At 42.6% G+C, this 13,326-nt stretch overlaps 1 protein-coding gene across 15 annotated transcripts in view; it reads right to left on the bottom strand.

Annotated features, from left to right (window-relative positions):
* The window catches only part of CLIP1 (CAP-Gly domain containing linker protein 1), a 63,303-nt gene that overhangs the window by 49,809 nt on the left and 168 nt on the right, over window positions 1–13,326 (bottom strand). For 13 of the 15 annotated variants that reach the window (XM_038152239.1, XM_038152243.1, XM_038152249.1 and 10 more), the window contains exons 2-3: window positions 1,997–2,183; window positions 974–1,542 (exon numbers count right to left, since the gene is read on the bottom strand). In XM_038152239.1, coding sequence (XP_038008167.1) covers window positions 974–1,542; window positions 1,997–2,090 — 663 coding nt within the window. In that variant the 5' untranslated portion in view covers window positions 2,091–2,183. Of the gene's footprint in view, window positions 1–973; window positions 1,543–1,996; window positions 2,184–12,492; window positions 12,678–12,809; window positions 13,305–13,326 lie in introns of those variants that run through there. The other 2 variants (XM_038152242.1, XM_038152241.1) reach the window with 2 other exon arrangements.

Raw genomic sequence — 13,326 nt, 5'->3', positions numbered from 1 at the left:
ACTTAATTAAAAATATTAAAATACCATCTTCACTGCAGAATTATTTTCTGGTGGGGCAGTGCAGGACAAACAATGAAATCCAGGGAATTTTTTTACTATATAATGTCCTTACAGTAACCCCAGAAATGTTTCTACGCCAGGATATCACACCTGCCTAATGGAAAGCCTAAAATTATATCATACATAAGAAAAGATTGTATCAAAGTAAGAGAGAGAGAAATCTTTAGCTTAATGATTCACTTGAGTAAATCAAACCTAAAATCAGGTTTCTGTTACAGTGATCATAGATCTGGTGAGCATACAAGGATCATTCCAGTTATATATACAGGCTATATAAATTTCAATTAAGAATACAACATACACAACCAACCACCAGTTTTCTGATAATCATTTTTAAAAATGTTAAAACTAACAGAGCAACTCCCTTTTAAAAAGGTGAGGTGATACACTGGCAGAAGCACTTAGGGGTCTGAATTCAGGAAGGGCAGCCAAGCAATGTGGCACATCCCCAAGAGCACACGTAATTCCTGGCTGATCAGTGGCATTATGTGACTGCCTCTGCTCCTGCCCATCACCACTCAGGAACAATCAATTATTGAAGAATTTGCTTTCTGAAGACACAGCCTGGACAGGGCAGGAGACCTGCATGGAAATCTCACAGGCCTGGGTTTTATTTAGCATGACTGGAGCTCTTGAAGATACAGAGAGATAAGCTACAAATATGTTGTCAAACACAACGTTGTGTTTTAAACAGTGGCAAAACATGATAGATTAAAACCTGCCAAAATAACCATTTTATCTTGGTACAGACAAGCTATTCCCACAGCATGCAAAGAGCTTCTTTACAGAGGACACTAGACAAAGGAAGCTAGATCATAAATTTACCTAATCTTGACCAAGGAAATGGCAGGAAAGTTTTGACTATCAGCAGAAGTTTTAATTAATCAACCAAAAGCAAACAGGGAAATCTCACCAGCACTCGATCTCCGATTTTGAGCTCCCTTTCTCCTTTCTTCAGTGATCCAGCTTCTGAGAGGTTTGATATAGATTCACTGGCAGTTTTGGAGAGATTGCTAATCTGAGAAGGAGTTGCATGCTCCTTAGCAGCAAGGGGGGTTTTCTGTGGAATTCCTGAAGGGGGAAGTGCAGCAGTGGATGAGGACACCGCACTAGCAGCGGATGTGGATGTTGGGGAGGTGGCTCTGGAAGCGTGAGCTGTCGGGGTACCGTTGGCTTCGTCCTCTGTCACCACTTTCCTGCTCAGTTTGGATGGCCTTGTGAATATTCCCCTCAGGGGCTCACACTGGAAATAGCGAACTCCAGCCACGGAGCCATCGTTCTTCCCGATGGGCTCGTCCAGGACAATCCCTGCCCACTGCCCCGGGGCAAACTGCGTTTCCCCCAGGAACTGGATGAAGCCGGGCTTGTTCCCATTGACCCAAACGCGCTCCCCGACCCTGAAATCATCCACAAACTCCTCGTGTGCATCTGCAGGGGCTGTGCTGGAGGTCTTCTCACTGGCAGCTGCTTTTTCTGCTGGAGCTGGAATCAAAGCACAATGAGAAACAATGGGAATCAAATACACTAATATTCCAAAGAGCATCATTACTTAGTTTCAATGTAACAGTGTCCCTAATTAAGAGATCACAACTCTTAATTTTCCTGTGCAAATGATGTAATCGCTGGGAAAAAAAAATTCAAAAATCTAAGGACAGAGACACTGAATTTAATGACAGTTTTTGTAAGGTTGTTTTTGTAATGACAAAAATCACAGGTCTGACTTCAAAAACTTCCAAAGCATTTTTATCATAACAATGTTCCTTTGAGGAAAATTGCTTGATTTCCAATTAGTAACCTTTAGAGTTTTTTAAGTTCTACGTGTACTTTTTAAAAATCATTGGTGGAAAGAGTAAAAACAGTGCATACTAGAGCATCCAAGGTACTTTTTGTCAGAAGATGAATGAGGGAATGATTAAGACATTTAACTATTCCTTACCAGCAGCAACAGGTGCAGGTGTTTTGAGCAATGTACTCCCGTGCTTGATGGTCTTTGAAGGAGCCTTCAGTCCACTTGGTTTTAACATACTCATCTTTCTGCAATTATCCTCCTGCTCTGCAGCAACTATCTTTTTCCAAACATGGAGAAAATATATTGTTCAAGCTTTTTCAACTCTGGAATAAACCTGTATATAAAAAGATCACATATGAACAAAGATCAGTGTTAACTCCTGCAGAAGGAATTTCTATATATACACAATCTGTGGATAAAATGCTTTTTATAAAAAATGCTTTCCAGCAGCAACCAGCAGCATTTCCAGCTCCCCATCTTTTGAAGGCCATTTCCTATTGAAACCTAAAGCATCAAAAGAACTCACTTTGCTGAATGCTGCTGTATTTATCTTGAGATTTAAACTATAAGGCTATTTTAAGAAAGAAAAACAAAGCCCTTAACAGCATAGCTAACATTACACATAGATTTAACTGCTGCACACACACAACTGCTTTCAGTCACATTTTTCCGGTGTTGCAAGATCCCAGCAAAACCAACTTGAGACTGGAGAAATAACAGCAACAGAAATCAAGACAGACAGGAATTTCAGGATAAAAGGAGTAAAGTTTCTAAGAGATTGGAACTGAAAAGCTTAAATTGTTTAAGAGTTACATGATGACAACTGAAAAGCAAAGAGCCACCTCAGCTCTGTGACCTCAGATCACAAGATAGGCTGGCTCGCAGTCCCCAGCAGTGCCCCAGCTAAGAGGAGGGACTCTTCCCAACGTTGCTAGGATAGAACTTGGAAGCCAGCTCGAAGCTTTTCAGGGAACTGTGTTTTGCCACAGGAGGCATCTTCTTTCTGATTGCAAAAGCTTCAGAAAGGCTTTTTCATCTCTAATGAAAAATTTGTGTATTTTTTTAATCTCTAATGCGAATTCAAAGCCGAACTTCAAGGTGAGTGCTCTCCCCCCTCTTCAAATAAACTATTCTGTGTGAACACAGCTTGGCTTTGTGCTGACTTTTACATGAGGCACTGCCAGAAGAGCTACACCACTTCAACAGCAGCAGCACACACCTCAACAAAAACCCGAAGGGAAAAGGAAACGGGCACGCAGGGAGTTTGCTCAGCTGTTTGCTCAGAACACGTCGAACCAGAAGTGCAAAGCAGGTCCCAGTCCTGCCCTTTACTCAGCAGCCTGGCACCTGTCAGGACAGAACGCTGGGCAGCTGCAGCCTCCCAGTGCCCAGGGGTGCAAAGTGGGAGCTCAGCACCCAGTTAAAGGTAAAACAATCCTGCCAGGAGAGACAGCTCTGCTGCAGCAAGGAGAACTCGGGAGAATAAACCAATCCTGTCTTTGTGTAGCAGTCTAAGATTTATCCCTCCCGTATTATGAATTATTAATGAGCGTTCCTAAAAAATCAATTCACTGCTTTGTGAACCTGAACACCAAAGTGAAACATCCCTTATGTTATTTCAAGACCTGCAGTGCCAAATTCAAGGCATTTTCAAAGTCTGCAACGATGTTTCATTTTAAAAAGCATGAATACCCACTTTGGATGTAATTGTGTTTGCCTACAATTTAAGTTCTGCTCCATCAAAATGATGAAGTGCAGGGGAGATTTCTGAACCTTTTTCTTTTTTTTCTAGTGTTGCCAGAAGTTTGTCACTCAGCTGCCTGCAGAGTTACGACTCTGCATCATATTTCCTTATCCTTCCTTCTAGAGATTTTATAAAACTGCACTTTGGCCTTACAAACCAAGGGCTTGAAAAGCCTTTTTTCCCTCTCTTACAAATGTGTTCCCTTTCTCATGCTACAGGCCCTATTCCCTCCTCTCCAACTCCAGAATCTCCACGCTCACCTCCCTTACTTTCCTCAACCCATCAAAATCCATGAAACACAAAAACTGTTCAAGATAAAGAAGGATTTGGTACAAATACAGAAACGGGAAAAGCATCATGGTCAGCCCTTTTTAGTTCACAGTCAGTGCCAAAGCCCAAAGTGATGGAAATTTGAGCCAAGGGGAGTCCTCCTTAAGGAAGGTTTCTCCTAAAGCCTGGAAGCTGGAAGTGTTCCCCAGCACTCTGCTGTTCTTGTCCACACATCACCTCTTTTTTGGCCCCCAAAGACCATTCCAGCCCCACCACAACCGCCCTGTGCAAGGACAGGCACAGCAAGAGAAAGCACACACTGCATTACCACCCAAATGAGACTTTGCCAGTTTCAGGTAATTATTTATTAATAGATGGTTAACAAGCTTCTGCTCAACAGAGAGTTAGAATGTTCTACCCCTGCATTTCTTGGCTCAGGGTGCTCATTCACAGTTTAATCTCGCTCTCCACAGTCACGGGTTATATATTTGCTGTGTCATTTGCTTTTCTCAACACACAGGCCTTCAATTAGGCCAGAAGTAACACAATCCCCCCCGTCCTGGTTTCAGAGTTACTGAAATTGTAGCTTAATTCAGACAAAATAAAAGCTAGGATTATAGGCAAGACTTTTTGATAACTGACTGCCTCACTGCAATAGTTAAAATGCAAATTTTGGTCTTAGGGACAGGGCCTTTGGAGCAGCATTGCCTGATGGAGCTCATAAAACACGTAAATTTGCATCAAGTGATTTTAAGCATTACACTCCAACATATCCTAACAGGCTCCAGATGTCAATGATCTCACTTCAGTTCTCATAAAAGACAGCAGCTCACTGCTTGTCTCAATTTGTTCTTTCCTCCCCTGAATCTGTCTCAGCTCTCCTGAAAAAGGATCCTTATAACCAAGGGACAAAAATACTACTGTGTCCCCAAAATATCCTGTCAGGAACCTAAGGAAAGGTCCAGAAAGGCTCTGATAATATATTCCACTGAAGTGTTCTACCAGTAACAAAACTGAGCAGAAAAAGAGATTTTAAGCACAGGCTTTGCACTTGTGCCATTATTGGAAATACATGACTACACACAATATTAATTTTAACTGATTACTGATACCCTTATTCTTATTTACCTTTTAAAGACCTCTGAGTATTGCAAGGATCAAGCAACAAGCTAGGAGCCACGAGTTTAAGTAAATAAATCCTACTAATGTGCTATGTGATAATAGATATTAATTCTGTTGGCAAGCTGATATTAAAAATAAATAAATAAAATGTAGCCACGTAATTACAAAATTACAAAAGCAGAATATTTTCCAACTGTCAAAAAAGGAATTCCTATAATAAAAAGAAAGCAGCTGTCCAACGTTCCTTTCAAGACTATTTTCAACCAATAGTACTCTAAAAAGAACTAAATTAAATAAGAACACAGGGAGAAAAACCTCAGCTCACTCTACTTAACCCTGTAGTCACAAGAAGAACTTAGGAGTACCAGTGGAACCACAGAATAGTTTAGGTTGGAAAAAATCTCTAAGATAATTAAGTCCAGCTTTTCCTAGTTCTTCAAAACACTTCAAATTAAAAAGATTAATATTTAACTTAATTAACACCATTATAGACAAATACTGCTGGAAAATGCCTTGCAATGCCAATGCATTTGCAAGCTCAAAAAGAGACCACTTGATTTGTTCATTGTGCTGAGCACAGAGGAGGTGCTTTGCAAAACACATCCAAACAGTCACACTAAAAGATAAAGAGTAAATATTCTAAAGGGGTTTGTAGAACAGGTAACTGCTGAAAAATCTCACAGGGCCCTATAAGCTGAGACCATCACATGCAACCCCTGTGGCAGTCAGAAATAAGCACCTAGGAAACAAATTCCCACACCATGAAGAAAAGTAAAATGACCAAGATAAACCAGAAAATCCTTTTGTAGAAAAGGTAAATGGAAAATATATTCCAAATACCACCATGATGCAGTAACTTCACTTTCCTGAGAGAAAAACAAACTCACCGTTTGAAATCTCTGCCTGAACAGCATTTCTTAAATACCTGTTTCATACTTGCTGTCCAGCTGCTGCTGCCAAGCTTGAGGGAGCTCATGAATCATTCCTCAAATATCTGGAGTTCAGAGAAAGTAACTTGGAATTTTGAACCTGGAAAGATTTCCCCTCCAGTCCACAAGTTACTCCAAGGGCTCTGACCCTACACAGTTACAAACACAACTCCTAAAATTAGTGCAATCTTAAAACTAAAGCACATAAACATGTTCTCTCTGATTCACATCTAATTCCTACAGCTCCAGAAGTTGTATTTGCAGCCTCCTGGGCTGTTGTTACACTCCTGTAAAAAGCGAGTATATGTATTTACAAAAGCACTGCATAGTGTCAGTGTAATTGATAAGCTTTTGAAATTCATACTTGATTTAAAAACACAACCCCATTTTGGCTTTGAACAAAATCAATGCCTTCTCTTCGCACTGCTCTTTGCTGCTTGCTGCCTCTTGGAGAACATTTCTTTTTGTGCAAGAATGAGCCAGATTAGAGCCAAACTTGTGGAAGATTCTGAGGGGAGCAATTCATGCACAGCGGGTGCACAAACTGACCAGATGGGACATGCACAGCAGCATCCTTACAGGAACAACTCTGGAGGAAAGGGGCACAAGAGAAGATGAATCCTGGAACAAAAATCTTCCTCATCCCGACTCTCCCTCTGCTGCATTCTGGGTTTGTTGGAGAAATTTCTTACTGGGCATCTGAATAGTTTGAATAACCACTCTGCAAGCAATGGGTTACGTTTACAGTGAAATATTCCAAAGCACACAATATCCACTGTAAAAGTCTCACTCAGCTTCAAAGCCAGTCCTGCCCAATTCCAAGTTGCTAAACCAGAAGGATGGATTTGGAAGCCCTCATGCACTCACTTCACAGAGCTTCTCTGCAGTGATGCAGCACTCCTGGCCACTCCCTACTTACATACAACAATTTTGGAGCAATGAACTCGCATCCAGGTCTCTCTGCATTGATCCACTGAAGCCAGACAGTGAAAAGGCAAATGAACTTCTCTGTGACCCTCACACTCCTGCCTTACTGCAAATTCCATGTGTTTTGTCAGCTCTGATGCATTTATTGAATGGGCAGCAAGCTCAGACTGAGCCACGCCAGAAAGCACCGTAGGCATTTGTTAACAAAGCGAGGCACAAACAGCAAACTGTGGTGGGACTGAGGTAAAACAGCCTCTGCAGAGGCCACTGTTAAACCAAACTGAGCATCTGAGCTTGCCCAAGGTTTTAACTGCACTGCTCAGGGATTACACTGGAATAAGAGGCACCTTCAGGTATCAGTCACATTGAAAATAAGGAAATTTAAGAAAAAATTTATATATAAAACAGAAAACAAACAGAATGAAGAATTTAAGATTTCAATACCAAAAGAGTTGGCATTTGGAAGTCAATATTTGATTATTCATTCAACACACTGCAATTAGAGAAAGGGAGCATTTAAAAGCGTGGCTTCAGTTTCACTTTGTCTTCCAGAAACCATTGATTTTTATGTCAATTACTCAAGTAATGTTATGATCTGAATATAGCCTTCAGATACAGCACTACCAGAAGACATTATTTAATTCAATGTTTGTTATGGCAAGTGCCATGAAAACATATTTATTTGGGTTACTATGCTCTGCTTAGTGCCAGCATTAAAACATGAGGGCTGGTACCTGCACATCAAACCAATGTTTTGTACCTCACCTTTAAAGGTAGAAAAAACCTGCATTTATAACTCAGCTGATCAGGTAGAAAATTACAAAAGAAACCCAGACCTTTCAGATCTGTTGTTTGCAGGTGCTGGAACAGGAAATAAAAATTTTGTAAGGAAATAAGCAAGAAGATCTCATAATTTACACAGGATCCTTATGCCATTCTGCTTTCCAGCCAATCCAACATACCCATCATAGGAATTCCAGAGGTCAACCCTTCCCAAAGGCAAACACTTATCCTACAGAAACCTCAAAGCCACAGTTTCTTATATTCTGTTTTTTAACATAAATATGAATTTTACTAGGGACAGACTCTTGAAGAAGTGCATCTCTACTTAATTTAACCAGGCATAACTATCACATTAACAGAACAAAGGCAATTCCTGCTCTTCTGAAGTGCCTTCACAGCAGCTACGAGGATAACTCCAGGAAATTACTGCTGCATGCAACTTTTAGTAGGGCTTTAGTCTAACCCAAACACAGCTTGCTTTTGCTGCCATAATAACACGAGCCCAAAGCCTGCAGGAATTTGGGAAGTTTGCCCACTGGGATGACACAGCTCCTCTGACAGTGGCACTGATGTGATGAACTCAACCTCAAAGGAAGAGTGGCAAAAACCAACAGAAACTGAAACAGAGCTATCCTATCGGTGGCAGAGGGCCTGAAAAACCTTCCAACTCATTTTTCCAGGACACTGGTTTGGATAAACATTCCTTAGTGTGAGGCAGGCAGCGTGTGTTTAGTGAGACAGGAACAGTCCCAGGGCTGTAACACAAACACTCAGCCTTGTCATCACTCATCCCACCACGGAACCGCTGCCCTGGAGCTAAGGACATCCCCAGAAATAGCTCCTGGGTTTTCACTCCAAATCCCTGCTTCCTTCAGATCTCAGAGATGCTCCCTCTGTCTTGTACACTGAGAGGGACTAGGGAAGAATGTTTGGGAATCCCAAAAACCCACAGTGATGGCCCTAGTTAAGGACATGGGAACCTACAGCTCAACCAGCAACTTCAGATTAATTTCTTAACGGAAATCAATAGTAGAAGTTGTATTTCTGTACCACAGAGATGACTGGAACTGTTCTCCATGTGAGTTCACAGACCCCAGGGTATTCAGAACCAAAGATGTTTAGATCATCTTTCAACATCAGCCAGGCCTGCACACAAATCTATATTTCTCCTTTGATTTTGACCTGCTGGGTAATTTCAACTACATAAAAGACAGGAGATCTCTAATAAAAATAAATCCTATCCCTACAAGTTTCACAGAAGAAGGAGAACCAGGAGGAGGGGGACTTGTGTTTAAAGAGTTTTGAGTTTCTCCCAGTACCTTTAGAACAACTGATTTCTGAAGTAAATTTGCTATCAATACTGTCAGCAGCAGGTTATCAGTTTGTTTGGAGATAATATAAAACTTGAACTTAATACAGTTAGGAAGGCAACCATTATGAGACCCAAATCCACTGAAAATTGGTTTTAGGGAATTGCTAAGTTGCTAAATAAGAGACAAGGCTGTTTTACCACCTTGGGAAGTGCAGGACATTTGCTGCAAATTGTATAAACAGGATTGTCCCAGCACGTGCCAGGGAAAGGGAAAAGGCGGGGTGAATTCTTATAACTCAAAACTGTTCTAAGGAGATGAATCAGATCAAAGATTGTAAGAGGCTTAGGACCTGAAACCATCAGTCAGATATTACAGCACTGCTATGAGGAAGGTAATTCATCAAAGCTTCAGCTCTGCTTATGGATTTCAATTCTGCATCAAGGACATTTTAAGTCACCCTGTTTTATCATTCTAGAACTTGCTATGCTCATTCAGATTCCCAAATGCCTCAGGATCCTCAGTAAAGAAACACTGAAATACAGACTGTTGAATATGAAGCACAAATCAGAGGATGTCTAAAAAAGCTATTTTGGGCCAGCAATTTGCGATTAATTTTTTCTCAATCTATTTCTGTTTCAAACACAGCCTGATCAGTCCTTTTAAAAAGATTCTGCCTATCTTTAATTAATCAGGAAGAGCTGATAATTGTTAATATGATGCAAAGTCTAACACTTAGAGTTGCCACTGTGCACACAGATTATAGAAACATTGCTGCTCTGGTCTATTAAAAGATCAGAAAGCACATGATCCTCCCTTCTCAGCACATCATTCCCTACAGAAGGAGTAAAGGATTGAGGTGTAGAGAAAGTTTCCAACTAAGTAAATAATTGTCACCTCTTCTGGTAAACCCATTATCATCACTTATTAATTGTCTTACATTTTTCTCAGGAAATTATTTCTCTAAAGACATCCATTTCATTAAGAAAAAGAACAATTTGACTGTCCACACTGACTTCTGTTGATGATAATGCACTTCAGCCAGCAAGTGCAGTCAGTCAGATAAAATTATGACTTTGGAATAGCACAGTCTCAAGTTTAAGTTATTTGGGATCTGCAATTTCAATTCTGAGAAAGAAAACATCATCTCCCTTCAGCCTCAAGCCCCAAAGCTTTTCAAGGGACAAAGGCTTCTCCCTAATACAATTACAACCCAAGCAGCTGAAACAAAGATGCTGCTTTTTATAGCAAGGATTTAATTTTGATAGACTTGGGTGAAACTGTAACTGTTTCACACTGGGTGAAAACATCAAGTCAGCTGTCCCTTTATAGCTCAGCCTTTGAAATTAGCACCATGACGGCTGCACGGCTGGCAGAGAGCTCAGGAGAAGCACAAATTCAGAACTCAGATAAATATTGCTGTGATTGAGTGGATGCTGCAGAATGAGAGTGTCAAATAAGCTGATCCCATACAATACTGAGTTTCTCTCTCTGCCTTGCAATTTCCCCTCATAATAAGCTAAAAATATAGACAGTAAGATTATAAGGATCAGGGAAAATGAATAGCTTTTAATGCTGGTTCTTCTGGAAACAGTGAAGACATATCTTATAAATGAAAAGAATGTATGGTACTATTTTTGTGAGTTTGTACAAATAATTAATGAGATGTTCCACGTGGAAAAACTTAGGTTAGTGTTGAAGCACAAACTTGTACAGCCTGTCCTTAGCTGCATCTCCAGGATCCTCCACAGCCTTTTGGCTGGGGCCAGGAGCCAGTACCAGATTTGTGGGTATTTCTAAGAGCCAGTCAGAGTGCAGCTTCACTCTGCAAAAACAAATGGACGTGGAGGACAGACACCTGCACAAGCAGGAGGTGTTTAAATCATTAGGGGGCTGCTGACAGAGTTCTGCTGGTCAACACCAATGAAATGGTTGCCCCAGCAGAAACTGGCATAGGGCTGAGAGCAGCTGAGATTACAGCTAATGCAGTATATAATTGCCTTTCATGAAATAACAAAACACCATCCATCTGAGGCATTTCCAAACATGCTGCTCCAATAAGGATTCCAGTGAGCTACTCTTTAGACGTGCCAGCAGAGCCAGTAGTCCCTAAGGAATGCCAGAGGATTAAACAAGAGCTGCATTCATTCATGGTTGTCATGTTCAAACATTAGAAAACTTGCATTCAACATACAGAGTTAACATTTGACCCGAGTGTTTTAGAAAGAGAAAGAAAAGCGGCTCTGAAAAATCATATTGGCAAGGCAGAGCTCTCTATTTCTTTTTAAGGAGGACCTGTTTTGATATATTCTCAGTCCCTCCCAAAAAAAACTTTAGCAGGCCTAAAAGGATAAAGGGAGGAACACTAAAGGAATTATGCAACCTGCCCAAGCTGAGTAAATAAAGGCTGTCTTGGCTATCCACAGTCAGAAGATGGCAAACAGATACAACCTGAAAGTCAGACAGGAAATGTTCAGGAGCTCTAGGAAGTTGTAGCGATCAGCAGAGAGAGCACTGCTCCTTCCTACAGTGCAATCACCCGAGGAAAGATGCTGCTATTCCCCACAGAATACATCTGGAATGAGCCTACAAGACAGCTGGTGTTCTGTCCTCCCTAGAAAGCTGAGATCTTCTCTTTAAGGGAAGCCATACAAATGATGTAAAACTCTTTTTTGCCAAAAGAATCTCCCTCTTGATCCCTAAAGATACAGACATTTAAGGTCACATTTCCAAGCTTTTCTGCTTCAGACAACCCATCCCTCTCCCTTCGGTGCACAGAAAGCTTTAGAGCACTGCAGCACAGATAGAAAATCACCCAGCATGCATACAAGGACTGGGCAGGAAAAGAACCTTGAAATCTTGTCATTTCACAGCAAGAACTAACAATCCTCAGCATGTAAAAGATGAACAGTTCAACTTTCCTTAGAATAAGAAATGATGCTGTGGGTGGAGGGGAGGTGTTTACTTTTCCTTCACAGTATCTACTTTGCAATCTTCCTACTCTTGCAGCAGGTGCACACGGACACACTTCAGGAAAACCACTCTCTGCCGTTGCTAGTTTCAAATTTACATTGCATTTAGAACGCATATTTCTGTTCTTTCAATAAAGAATTGCATTCAGAATGCATATTTCTGATCTTTCTTTGCAAAGCAGCCAGCATCAAGGCACTTCCTCTTTTGTACCTCTTTTTCTTTCTTCTTCCTACATGTCAACACAAGTATCACATGTTTTAAAATCCTTCTGCTCAAAGATCTCAAAGCAACCTGTGAACTTCCATAAAACCCTGCCCATTCAGCACAGTGGGTAAGTGAAGTGGTGGGGAGGAACAAGTCTTCATTTCACAGTCATATATTTAATCATCAACATACACAATCACAGAGTAAATTTTCCTCCCCAAGCTCTATTTTGGAAAATTTCTTTGGTGCTGGCTTTTGTTTGTTTATATTTTGAAAAATTATTTAAAGCACGGACTCAGCACCAAGATGAAAGGGAAAAGTAACTCTTGATTTTTTATGCAGCAGGAGCCACATTACCCTGCGAGTAACAGCCTCAATTACCTTGTGCCCCATGACAGCTATGGCACAGAAAAGGGAGCACTGCATCGCCTGAGGTACAGCACTATAGCGGGAACAGGAGGGGCCTGGAGCAGCGCCTGTGCCTGGGAATCCCGCAGCTCCGACACTGCCCAGAACATGGCAGCAAACTCTCCCGAGCCACCTGAGGGGATGCCAGAGCAGCTCACCTGGAAACCAGCAGATTTTATAACAACGCGAAGATGGGCAGCAGCCATAAAAAAACAAATCCAAAAATGCCAAGGTAGATTATTAGTAAAATATCCGTATGTAGATGCAGGGAATTGCAGGTCAGCACTTACCAAGGAATATAAGGAATACCCAGATCTCCTCCCTCAGAATCAGCCGCTCAAGCCACCACTAACCCAGCACAGCGCCGCAGCTTCCCAGAGCGAGCCTCCAGCAGAGGCTGCGATCCAACCTTCGCGTCCCCGCTCCGGACAACCACCCCGGGGGCTGAGGGAGACGAGGCCGTCCCGCTGCTGCTCCGCGCCGGCCCCGCGTCCGCAGCGCCCCGTCCCGCCGGGGCTCGGCCGGGCCCCCGCCGGAGCGGCCGCTGCGGGGCGGCGCGGGCAGCACGTGCGGCGGCCGCTAACAGCCCTCAGCGCCGGGGCCCGGCCCGCCGCCGCCCCTCACGGCCCCGCCGCTGCCCCTCACGGCCCCTGGGCACCGACCCCCGCGCCCTCAGACCCGCCCAGCGCGGCGCCCGGACGGGAAGCGCGGAGGCCCCGAGGCGGGAGGCGGCGGACGCGGCTCCCCCGCCCTCAGGCGCCGCCGTCGCCCCGCGCGCTCCTCAGGGCGGGCCCCCCCCACGCCCGG

This window comes from Motacilla alba, chromosome 15 (genome assembly GCF_015832195.1).
Source record: "Motacilla alba alba isolate MOTALB_02 chromosome 15, Motacilla_alba_V1.0_pri, whole genome shotgun sequence".
Taxonomy (NCBI): Eukaryota; Metazoa; Chordata; class Aves; order Passeriformes; family Motacillidae; genus Motacilla; species Motacilla alba.
This window is presented reverse-complemented; position numbering and strand designations above follow the sequence as displayed.